The sequence below is a fragment of the Ammospiza caudacuta genome, chromosome 15 (assembly GCF_027887145.1).
Source record: "Ammospiza caudacuta isolate bAmmCau1 chromosome 15, bAmmCau1.pri, whole genome shotgun sequence".
NCBI classification, from domain to species: domain Eukaryota; kingdom Metazoa; phylum Chordata; class Aves; order Passeriformes; family Passerellidae; genus Ammospiza; species Ammospiza caudacuta.
The window spans coordinates 16,051,774-16,077,183 of NC_080607.1; the positions used below are offsets into that span (position 1 = coordinate 16,051,774).

At 37.4% G+C, this 25,410-nt stretch overlaps 1 protein-coding gene across 1 annotated transcript; it reads left to right on the top strand.

The window, feature by feature from the left end:
* Positions 1-1,886: 1,886 nt before the first annotated feature.
* Positions 1,887-24,353, top strand: SYCP2 (synaptonemal complex protein 2). Its single transcript, XM_058814902.1, has 44 exons — positions 1,887-1,910; positions 2,500-2,640; positions 2,886-3,014; positions 4,202-4,306; positions 4,865-4,889; positions 5,556-5,641; positions 6,465-6,553; positions 7,095-7,129; positions 7,728-7,870; positions 7,947-7,999; positions 8,159-8,204; positions 8,392-8,487; positions 8,873-8,933; positions 9,485-9,633; positions 10,434-10,508; positions 10,954-11,112; positions 11,823-11,922; positions 12,866-12,984; positions 13,866-13,926; positions 14,021-14,078; positions 14,279-14,415; positions 14,719-14,816; positions 15,046-15,164; positions 15,398-15,428; positions 15,707-15,771; positions 15,877-15,934; positions 16,587-16,642; positions 17,138-17,186; positions 17,303-17,477; positions 17,858-17,925; positions 18,298-18,471; positions 19,202-19,385; positions 19,797-20,038; positions 20,153-20,323; positions 20,445-20,609; positions 20,984-21,074; positions 21,582-21,743; positions 22,029-22,156; positions 22,346-22,440; positions 22,522-22,621; positions 23,043-23,101; positions 23,408-23,486; positions 23,892-23,948; positions 24,285-24,353. The coding sequence occupies exons 1-44, from the start codon at positions 1,887-1,889 to the stop codon at positions 24,351-24,353; spliced, it is 4,386 nt and encodes a 1,461-aa protein (XP_058670885.1).
* The last annotated feature ends 1,057 nt before the right edge of the window (positions 24,354-25,410 follow it).

Genomic DNA, 25,410 nt, shown 5'->3' on the forward strand with positions numbered 1-25,410 from the left:
TCACAATGCAGGATGCAGTTTTCATAGAAAATTTCTGATACTCCAAGTTCCTCATGCAAAGTTTTATCCTTGGGAGGTTTCTCAGTAAAGCTTTTTTACAAATCTGCTTCAGCACTGCCCACTCCCAGCTCCTCGGCGCAGATACTCTTCTCACATCACTTGTCATTTTCTTGCATTACAGTGACATCTCGTGGTATTTTAAATACTTTCTGTGGAGGTTTTTTTTTCTTTTATAGTATTGAGTTTTTATCTTTCTCATTTCTGGGAATCAGCAGTACTATTTTATTTGCAATTGCTGCAGCTTTAGCTGCTGTGAAAGGTGACTTCTAGATGCTTCACTACTGCTGCTTATTCTAGGTATGAATGGAGACACTTCTCGATACTCTTCTGGAGTAGCTGAGATTTATTTTATCATCTGTATTTGTGATATGGCAATAGATACAGCAATAGCACACCAGTACAGGTAAAGCCCCCCTTTTGGCACTGTCGGATTTCATTTAAACACATTATCCAGTACTGCTGGATTCCATTTAAGATCATTATCCAGTGTACTGCTGGGTTCCACTTAAGCACATTATCCAGTTCCCTCTGCATAGTAAACACTACAGACGTCAGCGGAAGCCCTTTGCCCGCAGCAGGCCTGTAACCGAGCGTGCCTTTGCACCTACTCGGGCAGTGAAAGCGCTTCTAAATTAAGCACAGGATTACACTGGTTTAGCCAGTTATTCCCAGTAATTCCTGTGTGTGCACGGAAATCGGCCCCAAACACCGGCTGTAGACAAAGGCAACGGCGATGCCCCAGCAACGCCCGCCGCGCTGAGCGCGCTCCCGCCGGCCGCGCTGAGGGCACGCGGGGCCCGCCCCCCGCCGCTCGCCATTGGCCCGCGCCCGCGCTGCCGAGCGCTGATTGGCCGGCGGGGCCCGCGGGGCGCGGCCCGCCCTGAGGGCGCGCGGCTGAGGGCGGGCGGTGAGGCCGCGCCGGGGCCTGGGTCCGGCCGGGGCGGGCAGCGGGGCCTGGAGGGTGGAGAAGGAATTGGGATTCCTCCTCAGGGCTGTGGGAGCGGGCCGGAGACAACAGAGCTGTGAGCTGCCAGCACGGGCCTCTGAGGAGCCCCCTGTGTTCTTGTGTTGGAAAAAGTAATGAAAAATCACCCCATGTTTGTTATTTCTGTCTTATTTAGTGCAGGAGTAGCTAGGCTGTTTCTCAGTTCCCTATCTTTAATCATTATTTGTTTTCACTGTATAATGTCTGGGACGGGGAGACCAGAGCTGCGCTTTGTTGACTGCCCTTGGTTTTGTTGGTGTAAAATAATTCATACAAAGCATGTACAGATTCATTGCTCTTCTTAAATGCTCCACAAAACAAATATTTTTCCTGCCCTTGAGCATTAATACACTATTTTCAGAAACCTCTGTTACCCAGATATTGCTTTTATCTGGTGACAGTCACTTTAGAGCCCATAACTGTATGTATAATCCAGAAGTCTTTTTGTGTCATTTATCGTATTTGTGTTAAATGATTTAATTCACTATTTTATGGCCAGGCCTCTATGCAGTTTTGCTGTGGACTCACCTGTCCTGAATAACCTGGCCCTGACCTGTGCTCTGTCCTTGCTGGGCAATCCTGAGGGTCCTCTCAGGCCCCTCTGTGCCTGCAGCCATGAAACTGAGCATTCCTTCCTCTCCTTTGCTTTAAACAATTGTTTATCCATGCAACAAAGTTTCCTTACATCCCCAGCTGTTTAAACAGCATTTATATAGCACTTACACACTGACAAACTTTGGAGTTTGTAATGTGTTTTTACTGATTCCCAACGTGTTTGCAAAACTTTTTTAAACTGTGATGATTGTTCCCTTTTATGCAGCTGAGTTGGTGAATTGCAAAAATGCCAGACAGGAGTGAGATGCAGGTATGTGCTGATGGAGCAGGATATGAGTATTGATTGTTTTAATTACTAATCTGATTGTAAGGAAAGTCTTTAGTGTGTTAGGAAGAAATTTTCTTTTGACGTAGCTGGGTGGAAAGCAGGAGGAACTGGGAATTGCTGCTGATGAAAATAAATCATATGCATTCAACAGAGGTTAATCAACTTAGGGGATACTTAAGATCAAAATGTTGAAATTCAGTTGTAATTGAAAGAAATTTAGAAAGAATAAAGGGGCAAAATGGATAAAAGTAACTCAGAAGTGTAAAATACTGAATATACCAAGTAAGGGGCATTGATACAACACTTCTGTAGGAATTTAGCTGTAATATGAGGAAACTAAAACCAGTTAAAGCAAATAATTAGAATCTCAGTGCATAAGTATTTGCAAATTAATGTATTAGATAGGGTGCTCTGTACTTAAGGTTTTATGCTTAATTATTTTGTGATTCAGAATATTTGCTTCAAGTGCAGCAGGTGATTGTGTAAAACTTGCATCAAATCTGTGTTAATTAGATGTGTTACATCAGTGTTAAGCATACAGTAATGCAGTTGCTTTGGTTATTGCTTACAGCTTGAAAAGTTAATTGATGAAGCTGCAGGAAAAAAGGATTTCCAATCCTTAGAACAATTTCTGGCCACGGAAGAATGTGAAAATGTCTCTCACAAATGCAGCAAACAGTTTGTCAACAAATTGGATAAGCTTCTGTGTTGGGTAATGTAATCATTGCATCAAAATCATCTACACCATCTTTGGAAGAGGGTGGAAAAGATTTTTTTCATTTGCCTTGATTGACACCAGCAGTTGATTTAAGAATCAAAAATAAATTTTATGAATGAAATCTCTCCTTCAAGCTGCAGTTAAGGTGGCTTTTGAGAACAAAAAAAGGCATCAATTTAATTAAATACATGTTCTTGTGAGACTTCAGACTAAAGCTCATGTTGTAATTCTGATTTCAGGCACTTGACAAACAAGAAGTTAAAGGCATTTCTACTTTACTAAATGCTATTCAGAAATGTGGGAAGAAAATGAGCATAGCAGGAGAAGATGGGCTCGCAGCAATGATAAAACACGGCCTTGTTGGAAGGATAAGTAAAACCATAAAGCATCTGTGAACTCCTCAATAAATACATAAACAGCAATAAATGCATGAGCAGTGCTGAGCAGCTCAGTGTTTGATTTGGTCCTTGATTGAGTCAGAATTAAGAGATTTCCATAACTTTCCAACAAAGATTGTTCATATTTAAATGCTTTTTGTCATGTAACCCCTTCTAAAGGGATGCTGCTCTATCCCAGTGAGGGTTTTGCAAATCATGCAGTATATAATTAATTTAGATATGCTTACAGCAGCTGAAACAAGATTATGTATTTTCATGTGCTTTGTTATATTGCTTTTGACTCGGGAATTAGAATTTCCTGCTGCCATTTAATTATTTCATTTTGGTTAATTCCCACAGCAGTGATTTTGTACCTGCTCTTTTGATTTTTTGGTGTTATTTTAACCTGCATGTTAGAATTAATCATTTGTAACTCAGCAAAAACTGAACAACAGATCCCACTTCCTTTTGGCTTTCCTCAGAGATTTCACTGGAGAAAATTAATGGCAAAATCAGATGAGAGTTCCTCAGTTGCCTTCTCGACTGCTTTAATAATAAACAAATAATGAATAAACAATATAATAATAATAATAATAAACCTGCAAATGAGAAACAACTGTTGAACAAATACTGTTCCCATTGAAACTCATGTAATTTATTGAAATTGAGGTTGTTTTAGTAACATAAATACTATTTAAAGTCATCTAGAACTCATCTTTTCTTGTTTTGCAGTTACTGAAGCCTGTTGCTTTCAGTGGTATGAAATACATTACAAGGGCCCAAAATAATAAAAAAAATTTAATAACAAACAAAACCAGGGTGATAACTTTATGCTTGTATTCATCAAACAACCCACTTCCATTCAGCCATTATCAATTTTCAACTGCTTTGTCTGTGGAGGCAGGTGCCAAAGTAGATCTCCAGTTTTTGTGCTAAAAAGTCCTTAAAATCACCTGATTTTAAGTTTTTGTGCTTAAAATCACCTGATTTTGTTAGGCCTGAGTGAAGGATTTCAGTCTGGGCTAACCTTGCTCAGCAGAGTGGGGCTGCTGTTGTTGTTTTAATCAATTATTTGATTATTATACAATCAAGAGTTTGTATAGTTTTACTGAAGTGTAATACAAACCATTGTCCTGCTGCAGGCTATTAAAATAGATTTACCTTTGTTTTCCCTTTACATGGTCAATTGGTTTGAAAAGTTAAAAGGAATTTTGGTCCTCAGAGGAAATGAAAAGAATGAAATGATTACAACTCTGGCTGAGGATTTCTTCATCACATTGCTGGTAAAAATACATTGATAATAAAATTTGTTAAAGTAATTGTTGCTAGTTTAGCAGTAAAAGGACTTTAAATATATTTCTATTTAATATCTTTCTCAAGATAACATTATAATGACTTCTGAAATAGATTATAAATCATTTTGGTTAAACAGTTTGCTGTAGTCATGCTAATTTCTGTTCTTGGCTGGCATAATGAAATAAAAAAAACCCCAGTAACACTAAATGCTGAATTAACAAAAAAAACTTTAGTCTTTATTAAATTTTGATTACCCCCATTATTGGGATGCTAATCCAGTTTATAAAATCTGTGAGTTTTCTTCTCTTCATAAAAATTGTTGTCATTGGTGAAACACTTTCAGTAAATTTAACTGAAATACAATTTTGGGAAAACACACTTGTTAGTAGGGATCATCTCTTAGGTTCTTTGTTAAGGACAAAATAATTTCAAAATCCTAAATACTTTTTGATTACTTCCTTTGGGTACATTTTGCCTGTTTTTTTTTTTTTAATGCTGTAATATTTTCTTTATCAAAATGATTTGGTTTGTTTTTTTTATTGCAGGTTGTGTGTGATAGCAGACCTGAAGGTGAGCTTAAAAAGCAGAAGTGAGAGTTTAAAATGTCTTTTTCAGGACACACACTGGACCACTTTTCTCATTCCTGTGGCATCACCTTTAGTTTGGGGTTTCTCTATGGACAGATTTCCTTGTAACTTTCTGTGGTCAGTAATAAAAAAACACAGTAAGTTCCAGAGATGACAAATTAACTGAGTTATTCCTAAAACAAGTTGTTTCTAAGGTCCTGTCCCAGCTGAGCACAGCCCAGTGATCCTTCCTTGTTGACCTTGTCCTTGTGGGTGTCACCCTGCCCTTCCCTTTGAGTGTGGCACTGGGGGGAAAGTCCCTCCAGACTGTTTGGTGTCATGATCAAAGTGAAAGATTCATTTCCTTGGCCCTGGGGAGATAAATTCCAGCACCTGAGTTGTGTCTCAGAGAGCTGAGTTATGGAATTGACCAATTAAATGTAAAAAATTAATAATCTCCTACCCAGGGCAATTACACAGTGATGCACAGGAACAGAAACATGCTTACTATAAATTGAAGTAGCTATTCTGTTTTACATCTCACTAATCCTTTATAAAAAGTCAGACACACTGTATTTAATTTCTAAATGAAAATTAATCCTTTCCCAAATATTTGAGGGGCACCCTAACAGACTCTTGACAACTCTTTGATTTCTTTCTTTTCTGTTAGGTAAAATGCAAATACTAGAAAACTTTCTTCTGAGAACATGTTCCCTCATTACTGATGCAAGAATTAATATTTATGTTCAGCAGGAGGTAAACATCCTTCTTTCTAAGCAGCAGTTTCCTGGTTAGTGTGTTAGACTTTGTGGAGACAGTTCTTTAACAAAAAAAGAGAATATTGTAGTGTTCTGGGATCAGAAGCATTGTAGAATCTTTTTCTGGGAGTGTTTGTTGTTGTTTATATGTTGGGGTATTTCAGATTACTGACCTGTGGTTATGGGGCTTTTTGTTTGTTTATTGGGGTTTTTTAAGAGTAAATTGCAAACCAGTGATATTAAAGTTCTGGTGAGGAAGCTGTGTAAAAGCATAGCAAAAAATGAGCTCTACAAGTGCTAGAAATAGGGTTAAGGTTGTTGGTTGTAAATTCTTTAGTCACTTGCAGGAAATTTTCATTCCTTTCAGTATCTCCAAATTTCTCCTGTTTGTTTTAGTAACTTCAGGTTGTCAGGGGATTTTCCCTCTAAAGAAAGGGAAAGGCTACATCCCCAAAGGAAAAGTTGGGTTTTTTTATTTAAAATTTAAGGTACACTTATATTTAATAGCTAATTTAAGGTACACTTGAGCTCAGCAATCAACTTTAGACGCAGTTCTGGCTTTGGAAAATTTTCTGTATTTAAACCTGCAAATAAGAAACAACTGTTGAACAACTACTGTTCCCATTGAAACTGAAGTAATTGATTGAAGTTGTTTGAGCATGATAAATACCATTTAAAGTCATGTAAAATTTGTTGTCTTTTCTTGTTTTGCAGTTGCTTAAGCTTTCTTCAGTGGTATGAAATACATTACAAGGGCTCAAAATAAGAATAACTCAGTTTAACAAACTTACTTTATATTCCCTTTTTTCCACTCTTCTTAGGTAATAAAAAAACTCAATTTATTGCTTGACCAGATCCCTCGAGATTCCAAGAAAAAGATTCTTTCTACAAAGGAGATGTTGCTTGTCATGTAAATCATCTTCAGTAAAATTTTTATACTTTTTTCTAGCATTCCATCATTTGCAGGGTTGGGAGGTGGTTTTTACTCTGCTGTTGTGCAGATTGGTCCCTGTTTAACTCAACTTCTGCACTTGCTGTGAATTCTCAGTGGTGGTGGCTGGGGATAGGTGTTCTCATGGGTTATTCTCCATCAGAAGCCTGAATTTTCCTCTTTCCCAGTCTGAATCAGGCTTCTCCCCATCCCACTTGTCATACAGTAATTAAACTCCTGTTTGTAAGGATGTGCTTTCCACAGTGGGTCAGTCACTGGAAGGTTGGGCTGTTTGCACTGGAAATCATTTTACAGCACTTTAGGAAAGCCAATAGAGTCAAAATTGTATCTGTCAGATGATTCAGGTCCCCAGGCAGTGCTCCCAAAGGTATTTACCCCTTGGAACTCTTAACAGTTCCATGGAATCAGGGGTTTGTCTCATATTTTGAAAGTTTATAATAATTATTATATGGCCTTTTGTTGCTGTCACATTTTGATGAAATGTTCCTTTGTTTGGCAGGAGTGAAATGGGGAGGACAATTTTGGATGCTGGAGGTGAGCATGGGACCTAATTTAGTATTGAGCTTAAAAATTAGCTGCAGACCCATGAAGAAACCAGAGAAGGCATCTGGGAGCTGCAGAAAGTTATGGTTAGGGGTATCTGAAAAATATAAATACTGCATGAAAACAGTCTGCAACTGGAATGTTTCTGTCTGTTCAGTGTATGGAAAACTTATAGAAGTTTTTGGTTTTCTAGAATGAAAGTTTTCAAATAGGAAAAATGATAAATAAGTCAATCTTTGAGGCTGGGAGCTGTGGCCATGGGTAGCAGTACTGGAACTTCCCTCAGGGATCACTTTGGTATCCAGCAATTTCCCAGCTCAGAGAGTGAAACTTGAAAACTTCTCTCTGGTTTAAACACCTGGTGTGGCTCTGACAGTCCTGGAAAGTTTGGTTGGTTTCATTTTGAAAAATACCTTGTTTAGCCATTGTTATTCCCACAGTTCTTTTTCTAATTATCCTTTATGGGTTGCATGTTTGGATCTGGTGGGATCTAGGTTATGTTCAGCACTGCTTACCCCAATTTCCTGCTAACATTTCCCACCTCAGTAGTCATTTCATCTGCTCCTGTGTGAATTCCCTTGTGCTGCAGACTATGACACACAAGTGGCCATCACAGAGGCTCTGTGCAGAATGGTGTCAGAGAAGCAAAGGAGAGTTCTGGCCTCCCAGTGGTTCCCCATGGAGTTTGTGTCCACTGCATTTAGAGGAATTAAAGACTCAGAGTTTGAGACAGTAAGTCACATGAAAAACATTTCCAGGGAGGGAAACTTCCATCTTACAATTCTTTAAGAAATTTCTGTTTTAATAGGACTGCAGAAAATTTCTCAACCAGGTGAATGGCATGCTTGGAGACAAAAGAAGGTAAAACTGATTTTTTAATGCTAATATATTTTCTTTTTTAGGATTTTATGTTGTGATTAAATTTCATGTTACCTCCTTGGGGTAAAAATCACTTGTTCAGATCTGCCAAATTTATTTACAGCATTACAGAATACTTGAAAAAATATCCTTTTCTTACAGGGTTTTTACATTCCCATGTTTATCAGCAGCTCTTGATGAGTATGAGGTAAGGTTTTCTGCCTTCTAGTTAAGAAAAAATAGAGATAAAAATAAGAAAATTATCTTTTTTTCAGAAGTATAAAATAGGCATGGACTGAAAGTTTGTCAGGGGTTCAGACCAACATGAGACTTCTCAGCTGGGAGTAATCAGTGCTCTCTGCTCTTACTGTTTTATCTTATTCTTTTTGTTTTAGCTCCAGATACCATCAGATGAAAACCTGGAAGAGTTTTGGATTGATTTCAACATTGGCAGCAGGAGTATTTCCTTCTATGTGGCAGCAGAGGATGCAGTAAGCTGAGTTTTGTCTCCCTCTGGGCTCTCCTGAGGCAGCAAATCCACATTCCTTGGAGTGTGTCAGATTTTATTTCCCCATGTTCAATGTGTTGAACTTACATGTGCATTCCACTGATGATTGGGCTAAAAAAAATCCAGATTTGTTGATATTTAGATCAAAGAATTTCACAGTAATGACTTCTAATGCTGTTTGGGAATAGTTAAACACATGCACAGTGAGAAACAGTGAAGCACAAGTTCCTGTCACTCTGTAACAGAGATTTTAAAAGTTGGAAATTTGTCACTGGATGACTTTGATCACTGGATTTCTTTTAATTGTGATATAATATAATTTCTTTTAATTGTGATATAACACATAATAAATGTGTTTTTCATATAAGGACCAGCAGTGGGAAACAGTCATTATACAAGAAGAATATGTCAACATGTACAGCCTGGAAGGTATTTGAACTCAAAAATGGGACCTTTCATTGTATTCTAACTTGGATTTTTCAGTCTAATTTCAATTTGATTAAACTTAAAGTACTTAATTCTAGCAAAGCAGAATTCTCACTTAAAATACTGTAGGAGCTGTTTTTATCAGGGACAAAACTGCACTGCAGTCACATCTGCACTTTGGTATGCTGGTGTGATTTTAGGAAAACAATTTAATAATTATATCTTAGAGTTATTTCAATACAAAACAAGGCATAAAGCAATGGCAGGTAACAATATTCCTTTTGAACTTATTAGAACAGTGAATACCTGTAATTTTTCTGCAGCTATAGTAAGTAACCTTCAAAGAAAATTCTGTTTAATAATATACAGAATAAGTATTTCTAAAATATTAACATTAGATTTTTTTGCTAATAAAATTATTGTAGATACGAGGGAATTAAATAAAATATTAATCTTAGTACCTGAACTGAAGAATGTGTCATGTGTTGACAAAGATTATTTGAGATGCTGTTTAATTGAAATGAAGCATCTTTTCAAATTTTGTTTTTGTCCAGAAAACAATTCAAAGAAATTATTAACAATAGATCTAAAAAGCCCAATGAGTGTGGGCACCCTTGAAGGAGAGAAATTTCTTTTCTGTTTTGATTCTATCTTGGAAATCAAAGACGTGACCATAAAGATTTATGGATTTCATAAATGTAAGGTAAGATTTAAACACCTTTTTGAATACTTTTAAATTGATTCAAACTCAGTGTCTCATTGCCATTTAAAATTTCCAGCTGGGATTGTTGGAATCTCTCCCTGCCAAGAGCTTCTCATTGACATCTCTGCTACAGAACTCATCCTATGCTGAGCTTTGGCAAAGATGCTTAATAAGGACAAGGGGAAATGGCCTCAAGTTCACCAGAGGAGGCTTTGGTTGGATTTTGGGAAAATCTTTCCACTGGAAGGGTTGTCCAGGCCTGGCCCAGGCTGCCAGAGCAGGGGTGGAGTCCCCATCCCTGGGGTTATGTAAGACACACAGGGATGTGGCACTTGGGGACATGGGTGAGTGCTCAGCAGTGCTGGACTCAGCACTGAAATGGTTCTTTCATTCCAACATTGAAAATTAATTGCAACAAGAATTTTCAGGCTGGAAAGAGAACACAATACCTTAATGTCAAATTGTGCATATTTAATTTTCCAGAAATGCAGCCTGGGTGCTTACAAATACTTCCAGAAATTATTCATGAGCTGTCTTGTTTTGCAGTGCAATTAACACTCTTGAATTTACTCATTTAGTAAAACATTCCAGCAAGCCTCACCTTACTCCTTTCTGCTTCTAACAAACTGCTCTGTCCTGAAGTCTGACTGAGGAACTCCTGAGGGATGAAACTGCTGTGAATTTGTACAGTCTGTTTTCCTCTGTGATCTGATTTCAGACATTTATGATCTCTCACTTAAATATTTTGTTTCTTGTTTAAAAAAAGAGCAGAGTGTCTGTTTTGACAAATCCCTTTGCAGGATTTCAGCAAGAAGCAGTCTACATCAGTAGCCAAAACGAGTGTCCACATTGTGTTTGATGAAAGTGGATCACAGGTATTTTGCCTCAGTGTGCTGAGATGGTTTCTTGGGGTTGTTTAATTAGTCTCATTATTCATAATTTATAAACAGTAAAAACAAGGACTTTAAAATATTAACAAGCACAGATAAGTCTAAAGCCAGGCAACTGGTGTCTAGTATGTATGTATTGTGTTTTTGGGGAGATATTAATATCCAAATCATAGAATAAAACAGATAAATATGTACAGGGCAAGTTCTTTTATGTGCATTGTTATTTGAAAACCCATCCTTGTAACAAAAATAGTAATTAATTTGGAAGTTTTTCAAACTAAAACTCTGTAACCTCTGAAGTTTATCAGAATCTCCAGTGGGGGATGTGTTACTTGGGGTAGAGAAGATGCTATGGGTGTTTGTATAAAAATAAAACATTATAAAATCCAAATATTGTATACAAATTAAAAGAAATTAAAATATTCTATAGGTAATGGTACCAGAAAGTCAGTTGTCACCAGGATTCAAAGAAAAGTCTGGAGAGGAGAAGGAGAAACTCAGTAAATACAAAGCTCAGCAATCTCCTGGAAATTTGAGGAATCAGAGTAAAAGTAACAGTCAGGAAAAACTCCAAGGTGATTCCTCCAAGGTGAGCAGGGTTGTCAAAAAAAGAGGAGTAGGGAGAAAATGCATGTCAGGATAAATATTTGTAGTATTTAATAGTCTAAACACCTTCTTATTTGACAGCTGGAATATAGTCAGTACTGCAATAAAAGTTGGATTGTTTTTCTTAGACTTGACACTAAGCTAGAAAAATCTTTTGCTAAAAAATTTGTTGGTATTTTGAAACTACGGTAACATGACAGAAATAAAAAGGAATCGTTAATGATCTTTAGACCACAATGCTCTGAGAATTCTCTTGAAAGAGAAGTTTTTGAGGATATGCTCAGATGTTCCAGTATGGAAAAGTGAAGTATGGCCTCAAGTATGTAGCCCTGCTGGAGAGGGGCTACAAATTGAAACAGTTACTGTGTCTTCCTGGGGCAGTACTGGGTGTCCAGAAACCAATTTCTCCTTAATTTGTAGCTTTTAGAATCTCCAGGGAATCCCTTGGTGAACAAGGGACAGGATTTGCCCATGCTTCATTGAATTAATTTAGAAAACAAAAACAACAAATCTCAGTTTAAAAATATTTTGTTGAAATACTACTGCATAAAAATCACATTGCCTTGATGCCTGCAGCAGCAACAATTGACACTCCAAAAATGGACAAGAGACTCTTGGCAATAAATGTTCTGAATTCTTGTGCTGTCATGCTTCAATCAGTGTATTATGGTCAAGTTCTTTCTGCTCCTCAAGGTAACTCCATCCCGTAAAAGGAAAGTGTCTGAAGCATCTGTGCATGTTCCTAGAACTGCAAGTGTGTCCACAAGGAGTTCCTCTTTTTTTATCAGCACATGTAAGTTTGCAAGTGCTTGCAGGGTAAAAATACACTGTGAATGGTCTTTGAAACTCAGGCATGAACTGTGATGCTTGGCACAGCTGGAAATGAAAAGGAGAGAGATAAAATCTCCTGAGCAAAAGCCTAAAACTTGAAATGTTTAAGGGGCACTTGCTCCTGGTGCATAGACAGGGTGTGGGACAGGGGAAGTGCCTTCCCAACAGCCCAGGGTCACCTGGCACTTCTGCTGCTGCTGTCAGGAACCAGCTGAGAGCTCAGTAAAAATATATTACACTGAAGTCTTTAAATAGAAACCAACTGTTTTATACCAGATCCAGCCTGTAACAGGCTTTGCTTCTGCCTCCAGATATCCACAACCATTGAGCTCTTAATCTCCACATAGCAGAGTTGGAATAAATGGAATTATTAAAGGTCCAGAAGGGGCTGGTTGTTACAGCGACCTGTGTCGGTCGCTGCTGGTGAGAGAGAGACGGTGAATCTTGTATCTTGATCAGAAGGCTGAATTTATTAATATATGATATAATACATTATAGTTATACTAATTAGAATATAGAGAGAGGTTTGCAGAGCAGCTAGCTAAGCTAAGAAGAGATAGAAAAGAACCCACAACCAAGTTGTGGCCAAGGACTCAGTCCCCTGGCTTGCACTGGTGATTGGCTCTTAATTATAAACATAGAAAATGAGCCAATCAAGGTGAATCCTGTTGCATTCCACAGCAGCTGATAATAATTGTTTACCTTCTCTTCGGGGGCCCCTGGCCTCCCGAAGATGCAAAAATGTGAAAGAAAGGATTTCTGTGGAGAAATGTCTGTGACAGGGCTTGTATCAAAACTAATCAGCTTTTGTTGGAGTTTGTGGAATAGCTGGGATAGTGAGCAACACATTTCCTTTTGTAATGGGAGAACTGATGGAGTTCTAACACATCTCTGTTTTGTTTCAGCCACTCCTTTTAAAGGGAGGTGTAAATTGCCTTTAGAAATGACCAGCTCTACTAACAGGTCTGACAATGAAACAATAAATGAGAGCAGAACAAAGAGTTTCTATCAGGAGCATCCTGGAGTATGCATGTCCTCTGTAGCTAAGTCCTTTTCTTAGAATAACATTCATTTCTATTCTAATTTGTTCCTAATTCATATTTTAAAGGGCTAAAGTTTTACAAGTAGCAAGTCACTTTTAGAAAACAGTATCTTTTACTTTATTGCATTATATTTCCTTGCCCTCTGAAATTCAGGTTTGACATGTTTAAAGTCAGACTGAACTCTAACAAAATTAGGCCCAATTTGCATTCACTCATCAGTCCTGACCCCAGAATTATCTTCCTTTTTTCTGGAACCTCAGTTCTTCCTTTGTGTATAATAGGAGAAATGTGCATGCAATAACTTCTAATTTGCTATGCAGTAGTGAAATAGTCCTAAAACAGAGAATACACTCAGCTGTGCTTGTGAAATGTTCATGTCTTCAGCTTGCAGCATTTAAAGCATTGATTTTTTTCGTACATTTTTGGTCAGGCTTTCACTACTATAAAGCAAAAATACATAAATGTTGTAAATGTCTGCCTTGCTCAGATTCAGGCCAAGCCCCAGACTATGGGACTCTGAAGCATTTTTTGATACAGCCATGCTTTGGCAAGGGCTGTCATGTACAGAATGTTTTGTTTAGAGCATTTCTTTGGCTTTTATGGGCTCTAAGTGGCAGTGTTACTTACTGGGCTTCTTAGAACGGGCAGAGATGCACAGCAGACAATGAATTCTGTGAAACAGCCCAGATTAGGAAGTCAGATACCAGGAATGAGGCAGAAATACATGGGAAAGCACTGGAACAGCACTTCCATGAAATGAGAACAAGAAAGTCATGTTTTATTAGAGAAAGCACAAGTTTATGAGGTTGTACTCCCTATGGTCCTGCACTAATATTTCCTTTTGGGTCTCATTCCACTGTAGCAAATCCGTTCTGAAGAAGTCATAAAAATGGTACCAGAGGCCACAGAAAAGACAGCTTTAGGCAAGTAATTTTACAAGCACTGGCAGTTCTTTTAAAATTATTTTAATTTTTTCTTTTGCCATAATAATTGACACCAAATTAATGTCTCATTTAGATGAAGTGTTAGATATTGTTCCTGATTCTCAGCCAGTTGGGAGAAGCCACAAACCTTTGTAAGTACTGGAAAAAAATTCCAAGTCATTGTTGTCAGTCACTTTGAAGGGAGGATTTTCAAGCATCACCAGAATTGATATTTTGTTGCAATGTAAAATGCTTTGATATCTCTAAGATTTAATCATTTTCCTATTTATGATACACTTTTATTATAATTAAGACTCAAGTTGTGACAGTAGGATGGTGGTGTCTTTGTTAGGCTGCCTGGTCTTTTGGAGACTTCTTTTGATAAAACTGAAACATGGAAAAAGAAAACATTCCCTCCTCCTGAGAAGAATGGAACAGCTGGGGACAAGCAAAAGGCAAATCTGTCACTGGCACGTGCATCCCATCCAGGTGATGGTCACACTTGTCAACTGCTACTCTCAAAAATAGATTCGGAGAAATTAACTTGCAATGATGATTGTTTTTTCCTTTATTACTATTGGTAGTGAAAGAGCTGTAAAACAAAAAGTATTTATTTAGCTTTTTGAAGTACCTCTCCAGATAAACAAATGAAAAAAACAGAACCATTTGATCCAAATTGATCCCATCCTCAGTGGGGAGTCAGTGTTGATCATTTGGAACACAAACTGTTAAATACAGGAGGGAAAAATACTGAAACTACCACTGAACCGTGGTTTAAAACATTTCTTTCAGCCAGAGTGTCTGACACATCTTTCCATTCTGATCTTGCACAAGAGGACCCTGATGCTCTCCTCAGAAAAGAGACTGCAAACCCAAAACAGTCAAAGACAGTGAGTTTCTTACCTTTGTTTCTTTCACTTGCATTTAAGAGAATTGTCCCATTTTCAGTGATTCAAAACTGATGGGTTTTCTGTCATGCAAGGGAAAATGGTTCTCAAATTAATGTTATTTAATCCGTTAAGAGGCATTTCATGAAGTTTAGGGGGTTCTTAAGAACCTGAAGTTCTGTTTGCAGCTTTGTTCTTCTGTTGAATGTTGAGTGTTAAACTGTTTTTATAGAAATCAAAGTCTAAAGAAATGGCAGATGCAGCCAAATCACTGATCAGTAAAATCAGTGACAGATACAGAGACAAGAGTGATGAGAAGAGCAAAGCAAGAGATTCCCTGGGCTTTAACAGGTACAATGTGAACCTTTGGTGCTGAGCTTTTGTGTGCCTCTGGCTGTCTCTGTGATGTACCCATGAATGCTGATAAGTGAAAGGGGCTGGGCTCTTTTAATCCATCTTTTAATTGATGTTGTATATAAATGCATGAATAAATTTACTGGGTTTGATGAGGTTTTTTTTATATAGGCAGTGTTCTAATGCATATATTCTAATTAGCATTTAACAAAATGTATCTTTATTTTTAGGACACATTTAAATAAATCCTGGTTCTCCAAGGTAACACATTTGTGCTTTTTTTTGGAATTGTTTTTAATATGTAAATACATGGTGGAAGTCAATAGGTGTAAAGGGAAAGTTCATAAATACCATTGAATATTAATGATCTGTGGATGTTAATGATGCATTGACTGCAGATTTGTTTTGCCATATTGAACTGTTGCTAATCAACCTGATTATCTTCATAATGAACAAAAGAAGTTGCTTTTTGAGATGACAGTGTCTATGAATGCACAGTCCAAATTTGACAGAGGAGCTAACTTCTCTTTTATGGATAGGAAGAAGTTCAGGACAGGACCCTAAAAACTGCTTCTTTTCTTAATATAACTGCTGGTCATGTTCTGTAAGTAGTTTCAACATTTTCAAACACAGTTTCTGATTACTCACACCTGATTCTGGGAACTTTTCATTAATTCAGTCACAAAATTGATCTCTGCCTGTTTGACAGGGATGATGTCTACAACTTTAACATCAGCGGGTTTGATGAGCCTACAATCAAGCTTGGAGTAAGAAATAACTAAAATTTATGTTATGAATAGAATAGAAAGGAAATCGGTCAAATTTTGTACTGAAAATATAATTAAGATCTGAAAATTCAAATTATATCAGTGAACTAAGTGGGGGAGAAAGTTTGTCTTGTAAATACCTCCAGCATTCTCAAATATTGAACAATATACTCTGTCTTTAGATTCTGGCCACTTCAGGCTATGAAGATGTTTTTCCTGAATTAAGAATTAAACTGTGTGTTAGGAGTATCATTATTTTAAATTATCCTGAAAATGTTATTGGCGTCTTTCTAATCCTCATTTTAAAGACCTCTTTGTGCAGATATTTTAGCAAAAAGAAAATCTAATGATGATAAAAGGTATTTTTGCTTCTTGTGGCTCAGAGGAGTGAATTGGGGAAGGTTGTGAAGCAGGTGGGTGGGAGCTCTTGTATTGCTCTGAGACCCTGAAAGCTCAGTCAGTTCTGTTGGTTTTAACTGTCAGTTCTATTAAATAAATTCTAAGGTAGAAATTAATGACCCTTAATTACTGAATGTAATAACTAAGGAATAAAACCTCCTTAGCAGTTACTGGCTGGTGGCCTGCTTAATTTTGTACAGATTTTGTAATCATTGAAAATCTTCCTTTGTTTCTTCTCTGTTTGCATTTTTAGATCCAAGAATTGCGTGTGACTGAGCTGAGTGTTCATACAGAGGCAAACAGGAAAGGGTAGGATGTTCTGTTTTGGTTGCTGATTCTCCTGGAACAGCCTGAACTCTGCAGCAGGCAGTCACAATATTCCAGGGAGTGCTGCATGACAAGAATATCTTGGCTCTGTTGGTTTTCTAAGCAATAAACATTGCTGTGTTCTAGGCTGTTCCTGGGTGGCCCTTTGGGAAGGTGATAAAAAGGAAAGGATGTGTTCCATGAAGGAAATAGTTCTCCTCATGGAATACTACAGGGAGAGAAATAGATTGAGATGGTTTTTGGTTAATGATCCTCCTGGAAAGGGCTTTGTTGTTGCTGTGTACTCCTACTGATAATTGGGAAACAAACACAACCTTTAGGGTTTAAGGTGAACAGGTAATCCCAAAATAATGTGGAAACAAAAGTAGATAGCTTTGTTTGAATCCTTAATCCAGATATCATGGGAATAGTAAAAAGCTTTAGAACAACTATTTGAAAATGTATTGTTTAAAGATGAGTTTTATTTCTCTGATTAAGGAACACAGCCATCAATAAATCCAGCACAGAAGGGAAGGGAGGAAAGAAGGTAAGGCTTAGATTTTTATGGATCAGCACAGCTTGTCCTCCTGCCTTTAAATCCCAGTTATGTAAGCAGGCTGTGTATAAAAATTAATAACTTAGGAACTTTTTTGGGTTTTGTAGACCAGAAACAATCGAGACAAGAAGCATCTCTTTAGTGACTCAGACACAGAAAACAGAGGGGATGACAGCAAGACAGAGATTAGCTGGCTGCAGGAATCCAAGAGGAAACCTAAAGCCCAGATAATTGATTACAGTAGAAGTAAAAAACCAGGGAAACCAATGACCACAGACAAAAGTAAGAATTTTTTTCCATATTTCTGAAGAATGCTGCAGTAATTGGTCCATAGGTAGAAAATGCACACTATGGCATGTGCTGTGTTGCAAATGTCATATGTTTTTGTTGTCTTGTTGCCAAGCAGAAAGAATTTCCAAGTTAGTTCTAATAATTTATAAAGATCAATTTACATAAATCCTGTACTTTAATATAGAAAACTCTGGAAGGATAAGACAGGTACAAGTTATTGTTAATTTTAAAAAAGTCTTTTTCAAAATAATGGGCTGAAAGCAGTTACTGGATCAATTTGTGGGCATGAAAGTGATTCTGTTATTTTACAGCTGAAACTAATGTCAAACATTTGAGTATTTTCCTGATTTTTCAACCTTGTATTGTAGCAGCAAAAAAATCCTTGGAACCTGCTTTCCACATGGAAAAAGCTAAAGGCAAAAATGCAAATAAGAAAAAGGTAAATGTGAATTTGTAACTAGAATTTTAATATGGATTAAAAATCTTCTCAGTCCTCCCAGCAACTGTTCTAAAATAATTTTCGTAAATATGTGACATTTCTCCCAGATCACTTGTTAAATACAGTTTATTTTTTCAAGTACTGTATTTATTTCATATAATATTTAGCTGGTTTTTCAGTCAGGAGTGAGGTAGAATGATTTTCTACATTGAGTGCTGTTTTTAGTGGACTGATGGTTGGATTCTCTGAGCTTTGGTAAAAAGCTTTTTAAACCTTTTTAATTTCAAGTAATCAAACCAAGTTATCTGCCATTTTATCTTATGTATGTATTAATCACTCTTGTTAACTGAAGATGATTTTATTCTTCCAAAGATAAACAAATGTAAACCCCAGAATTCAAAACTGGATGAAATGATGGTAAAATCCACCAGAGAAAAACTCCCTCGAAGAGCAGCAGCAACAAAAAATTACAAAGAGCCTTCCAGTTCTGAGTCTGAGACTGAAGAAAGGATTCCAACCTCCAGGGAGGAGAAATCCAAAATTCAGGTGTGCAGTTCCACTTGATTATTAAAAATCCTTTCCTGCCATGTTTTTCAAAGTAAACTGTGCTCTGCTTTGTACTTGGTACTCCTGAATTTTAAGTGCCCAACATAAGCAAATTGAAGTTAATTGATTTTTCTTTAATATTGCCCCTCTTTTAATGATGAGTATTGAGCTGCTAAGAAAATCAGTCCTGAATAATCTTCTTATTCATAATAGATTTTAGTTTCTGAGATTTACTCTGCTGCAAAGAACTACTGTGTGCTGTATTCTGAAAATGTGACAATATTTTGAAAATGTCCTTAAATTAGGAGGGTTCAGTGAGCCAAATCTTGTTGAGTTGATGTGCTGCTGGTAATGCTGTGTCAATACATTTGCTGAATATCCAAATGGATTTTTAGTAAAGGAACACTTGTTGCTGAAACATTTTCATTGTTTTAGCATAACATGTCAATATATATGAAAAGGTTTATAAACTTTATTCATTAAATCCTGAAACATCAGTGATTGCCTCCAGTAGTTAAGTAGTTCATAAGAATAGAAATTTGTGTTGAGTTAAAGAAATTCTGAGTTTATTAATGTTGGAAAACCTGATCTGCTTATGGATTTAAGTACTTCTGTTGGTGGTCCTTCTGCTTGATCAATGTTAATAGATAATAAATCTCTATCTCTCCTTATCAGCTTTCAAGGACACTGTGGTTACAAAGATGTTTATATAACTTTTGTATTTTGATAGAAACACATGAGTGGGCCAAACAAGGAATGCAAGCAGCCAAAGGTGCTGCAGGCTGTACCTGTGGAGCCCAAGAGAGTGGACAGCTATGTGCAGAAAGCACTGGCTGAATGCAGGAGTTCTGCAGAGCAGAGGGAGCTGGAGATGCCTTCAGCTGAGAGCCCTGCCTCCCTTGAGACAATGAGATGTAGGTGCTTTCACTTCTCATTTCCAGCAGTGCTGAAACAAGAGATGGAGGTTAACTGAGGGTTATCACAGCAGTACCATTTAACATTTATTTCATGCTTTTAAAATGAGATATCCCGTAATTCCAGTTCCACAGAATTTAGGGAATTGTATTAGATGTCACTAACACATCTGTAGGTTGGTGCAATTCTTTGACATCAGGGTAATACAGAAACACATTATGTCAGTGTTAGAATGAATCTGGTACTGCTGAAAGTGGCAGAGGGAGAAAGGGGCAGAGTGGCAAGGCCAGTGCCAAATCCCACACATCTGAGACTTGGAAATTGCCAGGGCTGGAGCAGGAGCAGTGTGGGGCTTTGCTGCCCCTGTGCAAGTCCCCCTCTGGTGCTGACAGTGCAGGAATTGTCCCCAGGTGCTGAGAGGGTGTCAGGAGGTGCCAGCCCAGAGCCCAGCTCCAGTGAGAGGTCACTTGGTCTGCAGGAGTCGTCACCAGGAGACAGGGAAATGCTGAACTCTGAGAAAGGATCCTCTCCCAGTAATTTCTGTCCACAAAACAAGAGTATGCAAAGCCTGGCTGTAACTGAATCCCCTGAGACAACAAAGTTGGCATTTGGGAGGAAAATCTTCTCACCAGTTTTAACTGAAGCATCATTGGTAAGAGCATTAACCTTTCTCTAGAGTTGCTTTAACTGAAATTGTTCCATTTGCCTGCCAACTGGTTTTTACTTCTTCTCTCAATAATGCTTGGGGTTTTTTGTTCATGTGCAGCTCAGCTTAACCACATATAAAACTGTCAGTGGCAAAAATTCCAAGGGAGCTGCAGCAGAAATCTGTAATAATAATGAAGATTCAAGTTTCCAATGTCACATTTCAGACATGTTTTCTGTTAAAGGAAAGCTTCAGGATATCACTAAACCTATCCCCAAGAATAAGGAAGAGGTATGTTCCTGAGTTCTTTGCTCTTCAGAAGAGACCTGCAGCTTTTTGCTTTATCAGCTTACAATGATGGTGTTTAAGGGACATCTCCTGTCAGTAATGATTTTTTTCCCTCAATGTGCAGCTCAGTTTAACAGCATATAAAGCTGACAGTGGAAAACACACAAAGGGAGCTGTGCTGGAAACAGGGAATAACAGTGAGGATTCCAGTCCCCAGTCTTGCTTTTCAGACATTTCTGCTAAAGGCAAACTCCAGGATCCCCCCAAACCTCTCCCTAAAAGTAAAGAGGTGAGTTAGTGCATTCCTTGCTCTCCAGGACAGAGCTGCAGCTTGGCATCTCTGTCATCTCCTCTCCACGTGCTGAGGTTTAGGGGAAATGCATCTCAGTATTTAACACAGACTTTGGGACCTGCTAATAGTTAATTTTTAAATATTGGAGATAAATTAGATAATTATCATCTGGATACAGTGAAAGAATTATAGCCCAACAAGATCAGTTACAATACATATGTAAAAAAATATAACAGGGAGTCAATATTTTCTTAGTGATTTCCAATAAAAAATAAATTATTTTTCACAACATAAATGTGAGTTTCTGATGGACACTTCTAAAAGCAATTTAATTTTGAAGCTAATAAATAAATCAATGACTTTTCTTTTAGGATTGTGTAGCACCATCCCCATTGTCTGCTTCCAGCAGGAGTAGAGTACAGTTTTGGATTAGAGAACCTTATTGCCCCATGAATGAGTCAGGTACAGACATTTCATTTAAAGAAAAAGACTTCCTATGTGTCTCCATAAGGGTTGAGAAAAATGTTTTATTTGGCATAATAATATGGTCAAAGTTTTTAAATCTTCTTATAGTTCATATATTTTCAGTACTATTCAATTTCTTACTCTTTTTCTCATTTTCTCTGCTGTTTTTATTATCCCAAAAAAACCTGAAAATGAGGCTCCAAAATGCAGCTTTAGTAAAGAGTTGGTTGTACTCCAGATAAAAAGTTAGAGGTGCTCCTACTGATACTCTGGGGATAATGGTTTTATCAGAAAAAATCCCAGACTTGCTCATCACTCAGAGTTCAGTTGAACAGCCCTCTATAAATGTGATAGTTATTAATTTCTATATAATTCTCATGATTTAAAGCCAAGGTACATCCTCCTAGAGTTTGCATCCAATGTGTCAATAAAATCTTGTTTATCCTCCCATCTCGTTGTTGTAAATAATGCTAAAATTCAGCGTTGTTTCCATGTTTATTGTAGGACCAAGCCTACCAACATTCCTCAAACGAACTTACCACAGTGCCACAGAGGGCAGCTCTGATGAGGCAGAAACAAGCAAAGAGGAGGCAAAGAAAGGAAGAAGAAGAATTAGTTTACAGCCCAAAAAATTATTTAAAACAGATGATGCTGCTACTTGCAGAGGTTGGTCATGGACTGACAGTGCAAAGTTTTACGATAATGTGACAAATTCAAGTTTTAACAAGGAAATGTAATACCCATAAAAGGCATATTACATGTTAAAGCAAAGAATAAAAAATGCTAAATATTTAGAGACTGGAGCCATATGAAAAGTCAGAAAATTGATATGCAAATAGAACCAGATTCTAATCTAATTGATGATATTACTTTATTTAGAACAAAAGCTGTCCTAATTTCAGACTGGGGACTTCATAATACTGAATGTGACTTTTTTTTTGTTCTCTTCAGTGTCTGAAAGTGTCTCCACTCAATCTGCAAATGACCTGTCTGGTTTGGATGCAGAATTCTGGAAGCCTGATTGCTCAACCATCAGCATTTGTCAGCAGCTCCAGAAGGAATTTGCCAAGAAAATTGAGGCAAGACCCTTCACGTGCATCACCTGGGGAGTACATGAGCACATGGGTGACACTTGGCTTGCACCACACCATTACATTTTTAAAGGGGGTTTGTTGTGATATGAAGCAGTTACAGTACTGAATATTACAGTTTGGTTTTTTTTTCTAAAGTGCAAATAATCTGAATTTGATGTTAAAACACCCTCTTAGAACCGCTCCAGGAAAATGGACAATTTTAATAAGCAAACACTGAGAGCTGCCCATCAGCGTTTGGCCACCATGAGTTACCAGCTCCATGAATGCAGGTCAGTAATGGCAGATTCCTGTTACAACATCCTTAAAGTGCAATGAATACCTTCTGCAAGTAACCTGGTTTGTTTTGGTAGGATCAGGCAGCTGGAAAAATTTCATTTTACTCTCACTGAGGAGCTTGAGAAGTTTGAAAAGGACTCTCAGTCCCTGAAAATCATGGAAAAAGAATTCTCGGTTTGTATTTTAGTTGTTTGATTGTGGGTAAAAGGGAATTCTTTGGAATCTGTAGATCATTGACATCATCTTTAATTTAATATTATTAATGTTGATTCTCAAAGCCCTTACCTTTTTGATTCTAGTCGTGTCAAATTTCAAATAATGCCTTTGGGGTGTCAGGATGCCCTTGGAATGCCAAGGTCACTCTGTATTTTCCTGCATGTACCCACTGCATGAACTCCTGCGTGTTTTTCCTCCTACAATAAACTACAAGTGCTTTAATGGGCTGGGTTTTTCCAGCTCCTGTGGGGGCTGTGTAACTCCTGCCCCTTCTGTGTTCAGCCTGTGGTTGTCATTTTGTTCATATTAGAAATTAATGACTTTTGGTTTGGAAAATCAGTTCCCATTTATTAATATCTCTTAATATTTTTCTTTCCAGACCTTTTGGAAAAAGCATTCCCACACTTTTAGTATGTACATGAAAAATGAGCAGCAGAGGTCAGTAGGGTTCACTAATCCTGAGATTTCTGTTCTGTTCACTTGAGGGAGATCAGCACAACTTCTCTCTGCAACTCCTTCCATAAAAGAGAGATGGTTGATGAGAAAATGAGATTAAAATGTTCATGTAATTATTCTCCAGTTAAACTTCTCCACCTAGCTGAGGGACTGTTCCAGCAGTAACAGTGTTGGGGATATTTATCCATCCTTTAAATGCAAATAGACTCCCAACAATGGCATGTATTTGTGCTCATTACAGGAAGTTCTTATGTGGCAAAGCTGTTTAAACTGCCTTTATTTCTTTAGAATTCAGATTCTTAAAACTTCATTTGAAAAGAATATCTACCATTCTGTTGACTGTGAAGAAAATGTTTTTACTTCAGAGGTATGGTGAACTTTTGTTTAGCTCATTGTAATAATTCCCCAGTTGCACCCACAGATACCAATATTAACTTTTTTCCCCTGAAGATTTTATCCTCAGCATTATATTAATGATACATAATAATTGTTTTAGCTTTTGCCATAAAATGTCCCTTAATTTCACAATATTCAGTGTTTATGCCTAGATTTCATCCATGCAAGGTGTGTGCAGTTCTCAGGACTTATTCTGGATTCTGTGACTTTGTTTACTGGTGTTACTCATCCAAGAAAGAAAAAATTTAAAACATCCTTTTCCAAAGGCAGGTGCATCTGCAACTCTTGGTTATGAGACATTTAGGGAAATCACTTTTTGCTTGAAAATGTGGTGGCAGTTGTGAGCAGAGGAGATGCATTCAGTGTCTTTTTGTAGATGCATCTGCTGAAAGAAGACATAAAAGGACTCCAAGAGAAATTTCTAAAAGAAATGGTAAATAAATTTATCTTGTCCTCATTTTTATTTATTTTTTGCAGTTTGAACACTAAATTACTAAAATTTTGATTTCTAGTCCCCTATCAAAAATAAACGTTAATCAGAAAACAAATGTCACTTTATTTAAAACCTCACCTGAGGGATGAGAGCCACAGGGAGATGTGAATGGTCTTGTGTAGTTCTGTCCTAATGCTGAAAAGTTCATCTTTGTTAGACTAAGCAGCATGTACAGTGCACCAAGATTGCAATACATGGAATAAAATCTGCCTTTTTTCAAAAGCATGTGATAAATACAGTGTAATAAAAGTGATAAATGTAATTTTTTTTGTACAGCAAGAAGAGGAGCTGTGTAACGTTCGCAGGGGATTGCAGACTTTGTTTCAATCAAAGGCGGAATTCTGAAGTAATTTTTCAGATTCTTTCCTGAAATTCAAGGTGAATATAAACATTTTTGTAATGGAAAATATGCTAACTTTTTCTTTTTTTTGTCACACTCAAAGACACTACTTTAATGAAAGCATATTTTCCTTAATAATATTAAAATCTGTGTGGATAAAACTTACCCATTCACCTGTGAGATTTGGAATTATTTTACTGAGTCTGCTAAAATGTAATATGCCGTTTTATTTTTAACAAATGCTACTTCTAAATACTTCTTTAACAATTTTATAGGTTACTTAACTGACTTGCAGAGAAATGACTTTGAATTTCACTTTGAATCAATGTTTTGATCCAGAATACAAGCCAGGAATTGTTTAGGGACCAAACCACCTGGTTTGATCTCAGTCCTGTTTGTCTGTGGTGTTAGACTTCAGCAGGATTTTCTGAGAGAACACTCTCAACACTTGTGTTGGAACTGTATTGCAAATAGTTCTATTAAACAAGTCAAGAAAAACAGATGCTGTCTGTTGGGTTTTTTACTCAATATCATTGTTATTTTGCTTTAAATCAGTAAGAAGTCAGATAAAGCTGCTGTGCAAATATTTTGGGTAAGAATTTTAAAGCCACAAGGCTATTTTGTCTCTCTGGAAATAATTACACTGAAATTTCCAGTAAATTATTTGGTCCACTCATCCCATTTACATCAGTGTGCAAATGTTTTCTGAGCTTCTGGTTTTTGTGTGGTTTGGGTTTTTTTTTGGGCCTGTGCTCACTGTGATCTCCACTAGATGGACTCCTTGAGATGTTAAACTTTTCTTTCCACTGCTGTGATTGAATTTCATCAGAATGAAACAGGACTTGTCTCTGAACTGTACAAGGTTTAAAAGTGCACTGCAAGGCCCAAATTCTTTCTTACAATGAGGCCACGTGGGAAAAATAATAACTAATACTAAACTTGTTTTTAGTTATGGACAGGAGTTGTGCCCTGCAGGCCTGTCTCCCTTTCCCACTGGGAGGAAGAACAGCCCCCCTGAGCCAAATGTGCCCTCTGAGGTGGGATCCCAAATTCCAGCAGGAA